At 35.1% G+C, this 15,527-nt stretch overlaps 2 protein-coding genes across 2 annotated transcripts; both read right to left on the bottom strand.

Annotated features, from left to right (window-relative positions):
- Positions 1 to 674: 674 nt before the first annotated feature.
- On the bottom strand, positions 675 to 6,307 carry LOC101244740 (reticulata-related protein). The gene is made up of 7 exons (NM_001346868.1): positions 5,777 to 6,307; positions 5,113 to 5,211; positions 4,326 to 4,546; positions 3,600 to 3,669; positions 3,216 to 3,295; positions 2,418 to 2,482; positions 675 to 1,174 (listed from the first exon to the last, which is right to left on the bottom strand). The coding sequence occupies exons 1-7, from the start codon at positions 6,197 to 6,199 to the stop codon at positions 981 to 983; spliced, it is 1,152 nt and encodes a 383-aa protein (NP_001333797.1). The 5' UTR covers positions 6,200 to 6,307; the 3' UTR covers positions 675 to 980.
- A 2,016-nt stretch (positions 6,308 to 8,323) lies between these two features.
- On the bottom strand, positions 8,324 to 14,895 carry LOC101244453 (phototropic-responsive NPH3 family protein). Its single transcript, NM_001346869.1, has 4 exons — positions 14,551 to 14,895; positions 13,414 to 13,483; positions 9,932 to 11,143; positions 8,324 to 9,340 (listed from the first exon to the last, which is right to left on the bottom strand). Exons 1-4 carry the CDS (start codon positions 14,598 to 14,600, stop codon positions 8,777 to 8,779), a joined length of 1,896 nt encoding a protein of 631 aa, NP_001333798.1. The 5' UTR covers positions 14,601 to 14,895; the 3' UTR covers positions 8,324 to 8,776.
- Positions 14,896 to 15,527: the final 632 nt, after the last annotated feature.

Below are 15,527 nucleotides of genomic sequence, written 5' to 3'. Positions count from 1 at the left end.
AATTTACCTAAAGCAAAGTCCCTAAATGTTCTTTAATTATCGTTAATACTCTCCGTCCGAAATTGTTTGTTATGTTGTGCTTATCAAAAGTCAATTTAACTAATTTTCAAAGATAAATTAGATCACATTAATTAGATATTTTAAACAAAAAAATTAGATATTCTAAAACTATATGAAAAGTACTATAAATTACAATTTTTTGTGTATAAATATGATTAGAAAACATCTTAAATTATTTGTCATTATAATTTGACTATAAAAATAAAAACCATGACCAACAATATCGGACGGAGAAAATATTATTAAGTCTATTTTAAAGATAATCACACAAAAATAATAATACTCAATAGTAAGTGAATTAAAATTATAGAAAATAAAACAAGTTATTTTGCTTCATAGGATTAGGTTTGAGACAGGCTGTAATTTTCTGTTATCCTCAAAAGACAACTTTAATAAGAATTAACAACTGGATTATTCCTTTTTTTCCTTTGTTGTTTTCTGTTTTGTATTACATCAACAATAGTGTCTAAATTACTCCGAAATAATTCCTCACTTGGTGTTCGCTATCTGCTTTGAAACCTGACTAATTTAAATCTTTACGACCTAATACTCATTATAGGAAGAAGAAAAAAATACACCCCACCTAAATAATATTTTCATTTACAAAGCTCAAATAAATATTAATGATAATATAACTTCTCCAATGACTATCGGAACTAGCTCGGACTGTTCAAAAATATCTGACATGTGTGTCAAGCTTCCCAAATAGTGGATTTTTGAATGATCCGACATGAGTATAACAATATTTTTGAAGAGTTCGAGTAATGTAGAACAGTAGCAAACAATAATTTCAACAGGCTTCTAACATCTGTATTTGCTAGGTAATCCTTGCATAATAAACTATCTTTTCCTTTCTACTGAACTACTCCTATTATCTAAGTGAACAGCATTGCAATTCTTATTCCTTGCAGCACATTTTCTTATTGCACCCCACTTAGCTTAGCCCATTCCACAAACTGCATACCTCCATAAATATTGTTAGCGAATCGTACACCCACGGTGAAGGCCAAGGCAACAGGGGGAACGCGTTTGGCCACAGGCGATGCTTCAACTAAACGCTCTAATCCGTTTATAATTTGGTATCGGGTATTCGAAGAGACTGCCAGAAAGAATCCTGAATGAAAATGGAGGAAGAGAAAGAGTCATTTCAAGTAAAAGGTAGAGAAAGGCTACAACAGATGCAGAATTGACAGCAGAAAGCACTTTGGAATAATTGTAACAATATTCATGTCAATCAAATTAACTCAAGATTGCATAACTATGGTCCATTAAAGACTTTTCACTTTTTCTCCTTTCAAAAGTATATGATGTGAGCTAAATGTTCAAGTCCCTCCACAACACAAATTTATCTATTAATTTGTCATTTACTCTTCACCAATAATTCAGTTTTCTTTTGACACTACAGCTTCAAATCTTCATGAGCACAGAGGTTATCATATAAAGAGCACAACTAACAAAAAACACCAGACAGAATATAATTCATATTTCTTAAAAAAAACTAATTTGTATTATTGGGATAACAGAATAATGCAGATATAAGTAGGGCACGAATCATGCAATGAACTACGAAACTATTTCACCTGTGTGAAAGTTTTTCCGGGATTAAACAAGCCTGCCATTCTCTACTTAGGGAGAACGAACAACAAAATTTAAATAATAAATCAAGCAAGTTATGAAAGATGGTAGGTGTAACGGAGTGACTAATTATTGATGTTTTAACGAAGAAATATGGGGATATACATAGGGATGGAAGATGGTTCTAGTCATGCCATGTGTCATACGATGACGGATTGAATGTCATTGATAATTGATTCTTTGCGTGGTTGCAACTTGTCTATGTGGTCATATTATAAAAGACACTTGGGCAAGTTCCTCTACATAGAAGCTATCTATCCAAGTTCTTTTGAAATACCACTATTACTTTGCCAACAAACACCCGCATATTTTAAAAGATTTTTAAGAATAAAAGAGTAAGAAATGATAGAGTAAGACTTGCTAGATTTGTATGGTCTGAATGCAATAGATCTGGTATCCCAATTTCAAATCACATTTTGACCCTCATAATTTTGTTGTTCAACGCGATGTTGCGTGAATAGATCGTGTGCTTTCCTTAATGCATATGTCTGGTTATTCATGAAAGCTCTAAAGACTTGGTCCTAATAGGAGCTCCCCGCTCCACTCTCATAAAGGTGAATCCATCAAAAGTATATTGTATTAAATGACCCTCCTTAAAAATATGAATTCATTATTTAGCTTCTTAATAGAAACGATGGGTTCGAGTCTGCCCTTTGCTCTATAATTATTTAGCTGCATAGATTCAAAGGTACAAATAACAATTCAAAAGCAATAGCACATACCCCAAAGTGCAGCACTTCCTATTAAAGGAGGGACAGGTATGTCCTCTTCTGACTTCTTGATGCTCCTGTTAGACACATAAGAATATCAAATATCAACCCATTATGAGAATGAATAGCACACCATTTAGCTGAATAGACGCACAGCTGATTTCATGGCGATCAGAGACAAAAACTAAGCATCACATATTGAAGATAAAAAAATGTGTACATTGGAGTGAATAAAGATGTACACATTCCAATAGCTACATTTTGAGAAGTTGTGCATACACAAGATCCATGTTTAGGTATTCTATATACTGTACTTCATAGGGAAAATAGCATGAAATCTTGATAAAGAGTCCACAAAGTTACAATAACATCCATGTTAAGAAGAATATGAAAGAAACTAAATGCAGATATCATTGCATGAAATCCAACTTCAAAGATATCGGAGATCCACCTAAAAATGAATAAAGAAAATGTAGCCCAAAAAGAAGGAAACTAAGAAGAAAGAGCATAGCTATAAAGCAGCCGGCAATAGTGAAAAATTCTTGTCAAGTAGCTTTCAGCTGCCATAAAACAAAAATAACAAGGCCAGCCAATTCTAGAATTGATCTAATATGTAAATGTGACAGGATATAATTCAGAAGAGCAAAGAAACTCTAAATTTGTTTGATGCAACTGGCCAAAAGGCTTGAATAAGCGCGACTTTCAAAGGGAAAGAAACACTCAATAACTGTAGCTTGAATATGGCTGAGTGAGAGTTGGAGGTGTACAGTATTGACAGTTCAAGTGAACGAGAGTGTTTCACAAACATACCTCTTAGCAGTCATTATCAAATTTGCAATGCCCTGACCAACAAGGCCGCACCCAAATCCAACTGAGCCATACAAAAATCCCTGGTAATCATGAAAGTAAAATAGGTTATAACACTAAAAAGTAACTGCTTCAGAACTACAGGGACTCAATACTTGGGGAACAACAAATCAAATGGAACCAAAATAACAGATTATGAATCAGGACTTGAAAAAGGATTCATGTAGAAACAAATTCTCTCATCCAATATCTATAATCTGTAGTCTGGTAGTACCAAGATCATCTAAAAGATAGCAAAGAAGTTCAATTTTTTTTTCCGGAACTGACAAAGAAGTTCAAATTATTTACTTTTCTGAAACTGACAAAGAAGTTCAATTATATTTTTACCTTGTAAAAGAACGTTGAAATACGCTGCTGCAATGTAAATTTACACCCCGGCCTCTCAGCTTCAAAAACACTGCACAAAAATGGATATTCAGAAATCAGGACCAGAAACACTACTATTATCAGTTGTCATAGCACACGTCAAACTTAACCCACATAAAAAAAGAGGATGCACTGATCGTGTTATTCCCAGTTTTCACATAGAATCCTACACCCTTGTGGTACATAAAATCATCTGACTTCTAACCTAAGTGAACAAGAGAAGTTTCAAAAATCAAAGTTCTAGCATGCACTTAAGGCAGCTAGTAATAGCCATACCCAGGTCCATTTCTACGAAGCTTGTTCACTTTTCATAACATGTTTTAGTCCTAAAATGGTGAAGCTTTCCACAATAATCTTAATGAACAGGAGAAGAAACTATACACAAAAGAAGCATTAAGTCTCTGATGGTCAACCTCAATCAAGTTCATCTGCATGAGCAGAGAGTTTTCAGCACAGACGAAGTGAAACAATTTCATGAACATATAATTACTTTCTGTATCTAGCTTACTGAACTCCCTCAGAAGAACGTGACAGTTGTTACTCTGACGCAATTAGTGTACGCACTAGATGTTGTATGACATCCTCAAAATCATGAGAACAGAAAGCACAAAGTTGGAGTCATTGACTTGAAAGCCAAAGAAAACAGAAAATGCTGTAGAAATGAAGGTGCACAAATAAATCAGTCACCTGCTGGGAAGAGCTCCACAAGCATGTCGAAAGCGTCCAAAAGAGCTGCTTGAAACAGACTGCTTGCCTATTCGGACATAAGGAGCCAACATACCTACCAATGCAATGTCAACAACAATTCCAACAAGAAGATCTGCCGCATACAACTCAAACTCTGCCCAGAAATCCTTTCCCCTTTTCTGAACCTCTGCAAATGTTGCACAACAGGAGTCGATGACAATCTGCAATACATCAGATTACGCATAAACTGCCAGTCTTATCAGGTTTAAGCTCTATAACAGTCAAGCTTGTTAGCTACCAGTTCTTTAACTGATGTATAAAGTTACCCATCAGTTAAACAATTTATTAATCCATTTTCCACAACCCATTCCTCGACTTAGAATGTTTTTCCTTGAAAATCTATAAGCATGATTGTCCCCACAGCTTAGTAAAAGAGAGCAACTGATTCCATAATCACTTATTACAAGCTTTGTACTTGAGTCATGCACACCTCAGATCACAGTGGCTACTTTGTAGGTTTCTACCCTATATGATAAAAATGCAAGTCAAACACATTTCACAATCATTACTCTTAAAGAGAAGAAATATTTTTGGCATTTTTTTAAAGTTTAGTGTTCGAGCTAGCTTGAGCGTAATATTTGTGGCACGCTACTCAATTGATAATACCAATTACCAAACTCCTCATGACATTAGTGATCAACCATAATAAAGTACTGGCATAACTACCTCTCAATTTCAGTATTTTCAACAATTAAAAGAAAATATAGCTCCAGATTATCAAACTAACCTCTGTTCCGACTTTAAACAAAAACGACGGATCAGCAAGCATTCGATTTCTCAGCATTGAGCAATGTCTCATTAAGAATCCTAGCGGCCAAGCTGAACCCTGAATGTCAAAATACCATTTCAAAATGCAACCAGTACATCTACACACATCAAATAAAGTTGAACACTTTTGCATCAAAATTAGAACTCCCTCCATTTCAATATACTTATCTTACTCTCTCTTTTAGTCCGTTTAAAAAAAGAACATCTCTTTCCTTTTTTTGACAAATCTTTAGTTCTAACTTTCCATATGACATCTCTGGGACCACAAGCTTGAAAAACATTTAGATAGTCTAAGCTAGCATGCAGTCATATATTTTGGAAACTTATCTTCAAATATGTGTTTGGCCATGAAATTTGATCTTCAAATATTTCCAAGTACCCAAAAACTAGCTAATTTTGGATTTTTGAACTTCCACTCACAAAATTTCACAAGTTTTATCATATCCAAATACAACTTCAAATTCCAAAAACTCAAAATTTCAAGTTTCAATTTCAAAATCAACGGGAGCTTACTATATCTTACGTTAAACAACATAAAATTAAAAAATCTTTGTACTTTTTAACTCTACATCAAGTCAATACCAGACAAACAAATTAAAACAAAGCGACTACATTTCTTTCACCTGCATATCCAAGTAACGACTAAGAATCAATCTCCGAATCCCTGTAGTTTTAGCAGCTTCCAACATATCAATAGGCAATTTCGCCCCCAATTTTTCAGCCTCTTTAACCACCTCATCAAACTTCACTATCGGCCCAAACTCTTTTTCATCATAATCACCACCGCCGTCACCGTCATCTCCGCCGCCGTTGTTGTCAGATGGAAACCCACCTTTTCCGTTACCCCCATCACCTCCGTCAACAGTTCTAACGATGGATTCTTGTCCAGTACATGTAATTCTGAAAAATCGATCAGTTTTCATAATCGATTGTTGTAAAGATACAAACTTTGAGAGATTTAAGCCTTTGAATTGTGGAATTTGGGTTGTGTTTGAAGAAATCGAAAGATTTGATATATGAGAAAGTGATGATTGAAGCAGAGCCATTGTTTGATGAAATGAGCAAGATTCACTTTCAAGTTTATAGTAGGAGCAACAACGTAAGACAGAAATTCTTTTATTTATTTTGTCTTCGAGTTCGACTAATTTAAATTCAGTTATTTTTCGAGGAGTCTAATTAAAGGCTTATACATTTAGACTATTTTATCATCGAGTTCGACTAATTTAAATTCAGTTATTTTTCGAAGAGTCTAATTAAGGGCTCATACATTTAGACAGTGACGGACTCAGGATTTTTGATCAGAAGGATAAAAAAAAAATATAAATGTGTAAATAAATCTTTCGAAATGAGCCCTTTGAATTTTTTATCACACTTTTGACACGTTTTTTAAATAAAAAATATTTGAATATGCATCTACAGAAATACAAAAAATTTATCTTAATATATATCGTGTATTTTTTTACCGAAGATGTTCGAGTGAACATCCTAAACCCAATGTGGGTCTGCCCCTGCATCCAGATGTTTGTGCCCTTTAACTTGACTTCAAATTATATTTATGTCCTTCAATTTTGGATGTGCATAAACAGACACTTAAATTTGTATAAAGTTGAACAAATAGACACGTATGTCCTATATGTCGTCCTACATTGTCCTACATGGTGTCCTATGTGTATTGCGTCATGTAGGACTCATGTGTTTATTTATTTAAAAGTTGGATAGTTAAAGTGTCTGTTTGTGCATTATGAAAGTTGGAGGTCAAAGTTAAAATTTGAAGTTAAATTTAGGGTCTAATATATGTATTATGTCAATCAAATAAAGCGTATTTTACTTTAGATACAATATATTCAAATGATTTTGCATGGATCACTCATCTCTATCTAATCTCCTTCATTACTCTCTCATGTATCTAGTATGTATTCAGAGTGATTCGCATGTATATTGAATACAAATGAATCTCGCTTGTCTCTCTTTATTTTTGGAATGTTGTAGCAAAAGTATACATAATCAAGTGTAAAATACCTAAAAAGAATTCTAAATCAATAATAAGATATGTAACATTTTAGATGTATAAATAATAATAGTATATGAGATAATAAAGTATGTTTGATAATAAGGAATTTTTTAATAATAGTACTAGAGAAATTGCAACAAATTTGGAGAGTTAAATTAGTGAAGTGTGCATGACCCACCTAATTTTGTATATAGAGATAATGGTAAAAATATGAACATTATTTATTTCTTTTAGAGTTTTATTTTATCCGAATTATAAGATGTTTGTGTTTGTTATCTAAATTATCATATTTTGATTAGTATATTATTATGCATAGCGAATGTTATTTTTTTTGTTTGAAAATAATATCAAAAGCCATTCTAGAGATAATTAAATTAAGTTAGAGATAATGAATAAATATGGGAACTATAATGTGTTTGCAACTTTCGCCTAGACTAACTATTTATCAAAATATGCATCGAAATTTTGGTGATTCAAAACACTGGTCTAGCCAACTTTGAAACATGTTTTGATAAATAGTTGATAATAGTTCAGATTAAAAATCGCAACACTTAACAATTTAAATATAAATTCGCAAAAAAATAATAATTCAAATGTATTTTTAACTATTATCTCATTTTCATATTACATATTTTACTTGAAACCAAAACATTCATAATCATAACATTTGCTTAAATATCTATATATTTATCATTTCATAATAGGAAAAGGTGTGGATTTATGGCAAAAAGTCTTTAACTTTATTATCCATTAAAAGTTCAACGCAAACATCTCCTTGGTATTACAATTTTTTGCTCGAAGTCACTTTAAATCACTAAAAGGTCGTTTGATAAAATGTATTAGCAAAAATAATGCATACATCAACATTGTTCTCGTAGTTTGTGGTTTAATTTCTCCAACTCAAATCAAAACTCACTACTCCATTTCACTCTAGAACTATTCACAAACCAATATTGCTAATCAATATAGACCAATCTCATAACCAGTGTAGTAGTAGGAATAGTATGAAAATATAACAAAACTTGATATGTAACCAATTGGTACAAACAATTAGAAGAATTCCACACAACTTGAAGATAATGAATGTAGAGCTTTATGTATAATTCTTCTAGAGATATAATTAGAGCACCACCAGCCCTCCATTTTATAGCTAGTATACTTTTGAAACTAAAACATGAATACCTTCATCATATAGCTTTACAAACTCTTCATGAAGCTGTACATGTATAAGAGAGAAATGTGGACAACAGAGTCCCATTATATTGTTCCTAGAAAAGGAACAGAAATTTACTAGTATCAGCTGAATTCTATGTTTATGTCAAGATACATGAGATTGAACCATAAATTTGGTTTCTTCTCATCTTCTTCCATCAGGAGACCATCGTTCCGATGGATAAGTATTTTCGTTATGTTTTTGTTGTTGTCCAACCGACGTACTAAATATAATCAGCCAGCCAAGCAGGACAGTTGTATCTTATGAAATGAATTCGAAATGGTTTCTCAAAGGGATATATAGGTGCCCTGAATTACCAAGGGATGAATCTATTCCAAACATGTAGTGGCGAGAATTCTGGTGTGGAGGGGGAATAGACATCAAACCTGAGTCTTCTCGTCATGAAATCAAAGAGGAGCTTTTACGGTGTCTTGAGCTTCTCGGTTGCTCAACTGATGCTCTTGGGGTTGGACCTGTGCTTTCAACCACGTCTGGTTGAGTATCCGAGGATTGGGGAAGGAGCTTGCATCCAAACCTTCGGGCAAGAAAGCGCGGAGAACTGAGGTAACTATGTGACTTTGTGACCTTTCTCATCTCTTGTTTGATTTTGCTGAATTCTTCTTCAAGTTCACCAACCCTGGACTTCATTCTTTCCAAGTCCACCTTTAGACCCTGGTTCTCACGCACGACTGTCACCCATCCGTCTCTTTGTACAATTTGACCTGCCATGTCACTAGGGCCAGTGACGGGAGCTGCAGGACCACTCTCTGTATCCAAGACTTGGAAGCGACCAGCTACAGCTGTTCTAAGCTGCAATTGCCCGAAGAAAAGAACTTGGAGAACAACTCGAAGAGGCAATCTGTCATTCTGGGATGCATGGGCGCAAGCATCAATAGAGAGCTTCTGACAGTCAATGATGTTGCAAAGCTGCTCCTTCTCTTTTGCTGAAAGCCAAGGATGCGCCTATACAATTTTCATTTCAATCCATTAAAAGTGTACAAGGTTCCACAGTGCAGAGTTGGAAGTAATTTAGCTCTAGGTCAGTGATGAAGCATAAAACAAACAAAGCAAAAAGATATAAAAGGTGAATACATGTTGAGACTACACATATGGCATAAAAGAGAGCAGAAGAAATAAGCTAGAAAATCATTTTGCATAAAAAAGACTAAGCAGCTTTCCGAGATGCATTCACTTTTTACTAGAGGCCTACCCTCAGAAATGAAAGACTCTTTCCTATTTAAGTCCGTATTCAACAATGGATATGCAATTGACATGCTATGAAATATAAAAAGGCAGACATCGATGGAATAGAATGAAATGACTAACTATCATGTGACAGTTAACTAGCAGGTAAATAAATTAATCCAAACAATCAGCTTAAAAAATAGTCCAAAAAAAATTTGGGGAAGGGGATTACAAGGTGGGGATTCAAACTCTCACCAACACGGTGAGAGTTCAGGTAGCCAACCAATTGAGCTACTAAGATTCCCTGGTCCAAAAAATCAGCTATATCATCACTAAGCACACAGTAAAATATCAGGGACCGAATCAAACCTTGAAGTATATATCTAGAGCTCTATATAGCCCATCATGCAGAGATCTTGAAGATTCTGGGAGAGCTTCAGCAAGTGAACGCACTTTTTCTGGCTTTAGGTTCACATCAGATGCAACTTCTGCAATATAGCTGTCAACCAACTTCGCCACTCTCCTTAAAGGATGGGATGATGGTGATGTTCCTATCTCAAATGAAGATGGATTAGGTATTGCAGTGATCCCAGATTCAAAAGATATAAAATGGTGAATCATTCGTTCAACACAGTCAGTGTTATATAGTGTATCAGAATCTGAGTAGGAAGGTATCAGCAAACCATCTAGGGATGCTAAGTCCAACTGCATTCCTGTTCTCCTCTCCAACGAGTCCAGGCATGTCTGCTGCACACCAAGTATCAAGGCAACTCGCAGAAGTCCCAACAAGAAACGGCAAAAAGACTTGCCCTTCAATTCAGGAAGCTGTTTAGCAACACTTTCAAGAAGAACTTTCTGATTGACAGCAGCTGGTGTCATACTGAAACTAGCAACTGTTCTAGTTTTACCAATTTGCCCACTCTGCCACCGGCCAAGTCCTGGAAGGTACTTCCTACAGTAGTACATCATAGCACCTGCTAAATTTTCATGTCTAATACCTCTGACTTCCATTGTTCGAATTAGTCTCTGAAATAATGGCACAGAAAGATATGAGATGTCTTCGAACCACCAGTCAGATTCAATGGTTTGGATTCTAGCACCGGTGTTAATTCCATTCCACAATATACTACCTCCAGGGCTCTGTAAACAGCCATACAACAACATAGGCCATCCAAATAAACTAGGATCTGTGCAGACCATCACAGAGAGAGCATGCGAGCATTTACTAATGATCTCTAGCTTGTCTGCTCTTGGTATGATAGAATCACAACTTTGGAGAGCTAATATGCAATCTTTCCAATTCTTCAGAATATTCTTATGAAAGTAAGCATCTGCCTTAAACAGTAAATTATCTTCACCATAGTCCTCTGTCATCTCCAAATAATCTGCTGCACAATAAATCATTACTATGTTCCTTGGGGTATATTCTATTCGAATACCGTAGCAGAATTTAACTGTGACTAAAAATATGTCACTTCCACCAGGGAAGTCTTCTAAAGTTGTCAGGAAAGTCCCTTCATGTGGACCTTGAACTGCTCCTAGTAGTTTGTCAATCCTTCCACATCTCGACATAAGTGGAAACTGGAGAAACAGCATTTTTTGGCTGTTAGACGAGACTTGATATAGAGAAGTTAAATTTGCTGTAAAAAGGTGAGTTGGGGATTCCATATAAAGTCAGCAATACTTGATCATTATAGGATGCATGACAAGAAACAACATTAAAATAAAAAGTGTCAAAGACAAACATAAATAATTGCGAGGAAAAATCAAAGCAAGCGCATGCAAAATCACCCTTGAGAAGAGTAGAGTTATTTTGAAGATTTGACACCATAGTCATCTTCCATAGATCACTGATTTCACACACATCACTTCTTAACTGGAGCTTGCATAAGTTCAATGGAAAACTTCTGTTAGATGACACTGAGTTGCCACAAACATTAGCATTCCAGTTTATTTCGGTTCTTCCAGTAAAGCATCGGGAGTCATTTCATACTTCGAATTTTGAATACTCATCAAAAGAAGGCAAGAATTGAAAAGGACATGATGAAAATGAATAAATGAACAGCAAAGGTATTAAAACTACTCTTTATGAAAAAAAAAGAGGAGATAATTAGCCAACACTATAATTTCTTTCTCACAATTAGTGCACATCAAGAGGAATTATCAGAAAATTAGATATTTCAGATGCTGGAAGTAACAATTTCCAAACAGTATTAGATGTCATGAATAACCTAAATATAATTCTCATCATTCTGACCATATGCCAACATGTTTAGAATAAAGTACTACTCCCTCCGTCCCAATTTATGAGTTATTTTGACTTGGCAAGGAGTTTTAAGGAAAAAATGTGGTCTAAAATAAGTCATAGATATTTGTATGGCTATAAATCATTATATTAAGGGTAAAATAGGTATTTTAATAGTTAAATTGTTATTAAATAGAAATGTGTCATTCTTTTTAGGACAGACTGAAAAGGAAAATAAGTCATATACAGAGGGAGTATTACATAATCCATGAAGTTTATGATACTTTTCAGCATATCATTACTATAGAAGAACTATTCTCAAGCCCCATTATATATTGCCAACATATCCATTAAACCTCATGACAGTACTGGATTATTATTACTAACAATAAATAATTTTAAACAACCTCATCAATTCTTACCACCATTTCCATTAACCCTTACCCAAGACCTATTATTCAAACTCATTTGATTGTAGCTATTCCATAAAAAATATACCAACACAGTAGATGATAACTCAGAAAGTGATGGTCCAAAGCAAATTGGATTAATGGATTCTCAAAGGAAGTTCATTTAAATAAGTCTATAACTTTGAACATAGAAACGAGCATCTCCTATAACTCCCGTAATAGCATACAATATGTAGTTACTAATTATTTTTAAAAGAATATTCAAATTTAGGGAGTATATATTTGTTAGGGACAATTCAAAAGGTAAAATTAGACTATATTTTTATAACAGAGGGAATGATGCTTCAAAAGATGTGTCCAAGTAGCAATCTAAAGGCCTAAAATGAGTCATATGGATTCTCTTATCCCATATAAACAGAGGCTCAATCTTTCAGGACTCCAGTTGAATGGATTCATCAACCAGGCTGAATTAACACCTACAATAACCATCTCTTTTGAAAAGATGAGAAACCCATCGCATTCAAACTAGCAAATGGTGATATGTTAACTTTCTCAAAAAAACTAGCAAACGGTGATAACCATTGTACCATGCATGAAACATATGTAGGCTTTAAAGTAAATTGTAAAAACATTAACTCATTCTTGAACAAGCACTGCCATGTTTTTCTCAAGTAGGAAGCAATAAAAACGGCATTATTTTTGAAGTATGATACTCCATTTTGTACTTATTGAATCTACTTCAGTAAGGTAGGGCTACGTTTGATATTGACAATGGGTCGCAATTCGACTGAGTTGTTCACGAGGAAAAAGGAAAGACTATAAACTCTATGTTCGTCAGGTGCCATTTCAACAAAAAGAAAAATTAATGGTATAATAGCTATGTAACAATCTAACAGGGCATAACTCAAAAGTAGAAAATTGTCATCTCTCATAAATACTAACTCTCATAGTATTATTCCTTCAGCATTTGCCAATATTGAGCAATCTGCTTCTTGAACTGAGTTCTATATAACTTAAGAACTTACAGCAAAAAAAATTAACAAAGTTGGAATGCAGCATCTCCATTATAAACATGGTTTATTTAAATGCATGATAAAGGAAATGAGATAACACTTCACCTCAAAATTGCCTAGCACAAAAGGTCACATGCTAAGTTGCATATCCTTATTTTAAAAATTTAAAGGAAGAATAAGTACCTTGTGAAGGTGGAAGTTTACTCCGTCCACAACCAACGTAAAATCACTGACCAAACTTGCATTGCAAAACCTGTCATGTGCATCAAATTATGAATCAAGAAAGAAAAAGAAACACAGCTAAATAATTCCAACTTATCCAAATCTACAATCAAAACTTTTGGAGTTAATGAACATCATGATGTTTTCATTCTGAAAGATGAATGCGAGTCTCCCCCCCCCCCCCCCGGGCTTTGGTCTAGGATCTAGTGGTAAGAGAACAACTTGTGATAATGTGTTCGAATATTGCCACATACAAAGGCCTGGCAATTAAGTAGAGAAGAGTAGAGGGGCAGACCCATTATCCGCCGAATTCGAACCATTGAAGATTTCTCAAATATAACAAAATGTGAATGAGACTCCAATCAGAACTTAAACCGACCCAACAGATCTTTTGGTATTGATACACAGTAAAATTTCTACTGGCATTGAAACTAAATAGATTGGTAGCCAAAAACTAAAACATCCTCCTGGCAAGAAAATAGATAGCTCCCTCCCTCAATATTACCATCAAAATTGACCCAATATTGCCTCAAAATCTTAAGCACATATTGGGAAGTAAGCTTATAAGCAAGAGCCAATGTTCAGCTCCTCAACAATATCTATGCCGGATGCAGAATTCTGTCATTTTAGCCCTAAAACAAATTTACAGCACAACAACATATCTACTGTAATCCCACAAGTGTGGTTTGGGGACGGTGAGGGTGTAAACAGCCTTATCCCTACCTTGTGAAGGTAGAGACGTCGTTTCCGATGGACCCTCGCTCTAGCGATAGCATATCAAAAGAAATCAATGCAGGAACAACAACATAACCCGTATAATCCACAAGTAGGATTTGAGGGTGGGGTGTACGCAACCTTACACCTACCTTCTGAAAGTAGAGAGGTTGTTTCCAATAAATCCTCGGCTCAAGTAAAAACATATCAAAAGAAATAAACACAGGCACAACACAACAACAACGTACGCGGCGTAATCCACAAGTAGGGTTTGGGGAGGGTGGCGTTTGCGTAGCGTTACACCTACCTTCAAAGGCAAAGGGGTTGTTCCTGATAGACCCTCAGTTTAAGTAAAAACATATCAAAAGGAATAATGTAACATACCAGTCATTTCCCTCACGGTAGAATCCAGTGACCTTCGCAGCCGGCGCCATCAATGATCCAAACTCCAGAACACAACAACTTTGTTTCTCACCCCTTCACTCAATTTGTATTTTCTCCAACACAACTTACACACCTTTTTCCTCCGACACAAATTCTACTGAATTCAATTGAAAGCATCTGAACCTATATGATGCTGGCAATTAATTACCAAATTATACAAACCCCCATCAAAGGAAAAAAGCAAAATCACCAAACATGGGAGCCACATAAATGAAGTCCAACATGAGTCAAACCTTAAAGGGTCATAAGAATCCACTAATTAATTAGACACCAAAAAGAAAATCATAATCATTGGTCCCCCTCTCTTACAGCTAAGCTTCTTAACCCCCTACCAATAAGGGATGTCTGGGTTTGCGTTCGAGCCCCCTGGATACGGTGTCGTCTTTGTTAGAGAGCGCTCGCCTCAAATATAATACTTTTAGTAAGACCCCAATGCGGGTACTGGACACAGGACAGAAAACCCAAAAAAAAAAGGCTTTTTACCCCCTCACTCCAAACCCACCCTTCTCTTCTTGTGTTTCTAAGGAAAACTGAATTCACTGCTCACAACAACAACCCCAACAAAGGAAACAGCACAGCAACAGGTATAGGACTTAGCAGTTGCGAATTCGGATTTAGTCGAGCCTCAATACAGCTATAGCACACTGGGTGGAAAACCAAAAAAAGAGAGAAAAGCTTATTACCCCCTCACCATTTTCTCTTCTTGTGTAATCTAAAAGAAAACAAAATTCACTGGTCACAACAACCCCCAACTAATGAAACAGCACAGCAAAGCAACAGGTATGGTCCATAATATACAATACATTACTTTTATATATACAGTATATATTATATACTTGTGGCATATGTGTAAAGAGAACCCACAATAAACCCAACAAGCAACCGGCTTGAAAAAGAAAAAAAAAAGAAGCAAAATT

Source organism: Solanum lycopersicum, chromosome 11 (assembly GCF_036512215.1).
Source record: "Solanum lycopersicum chromosome 11, SLM_r2.1".
NCBI lineage: Eukaryota > Viridiplantae > Streptophyta > Magnoliopsida > Solanales > Solanaceae > Solanum > Solanum lycopersicum.
This window is presented reverse-complemented; position numbering and strand designations above follow the sequence as displayed.

Coding starts and splice junctions, on each gene's coding strand:
- LOC101244740 (NM_001346868.1), bottom strand. CDS start 6,199: ATGGCTCTGCTTCAATCATCACTTTCTCATATATCAAATCTTTCGATT. Junction 3,296..3,599: donor TTTCAACGTTCTTTTACAAG/GTAAAAATATAA, acceptor CATGATTACCAG/GGATTTTTGTATGGCTCAGT. Junction 1,175..2,417: donor AGGAAGTGCTGCACTTTGGG/GTATGTGCTATT, acceptor ATTTTCATTCAG/GATTCTTTCTGGCAGTCTCT.
- LOC101244453 (NM_001346869.1), bottom strand. CDS start 14,600: ATGGCGCCGGCTGCGAAGGTCACTGGATTCTACCGTGAGGGAAATGAC. Junction 11,144..13,413: donor TAAACTTCCACCTTCACAAG/GTACTTATTCTT, acceptor CTGTTTCTCCAG/TTTCCACTTATGTCGAGATG. Junction 9,341..9,931: donor CTCTAGATATATACTTCAAG/GTTTGATTCGGT, acceptor AAAATTGTATAG/GCGCATCCTTGGCTTTCAGC.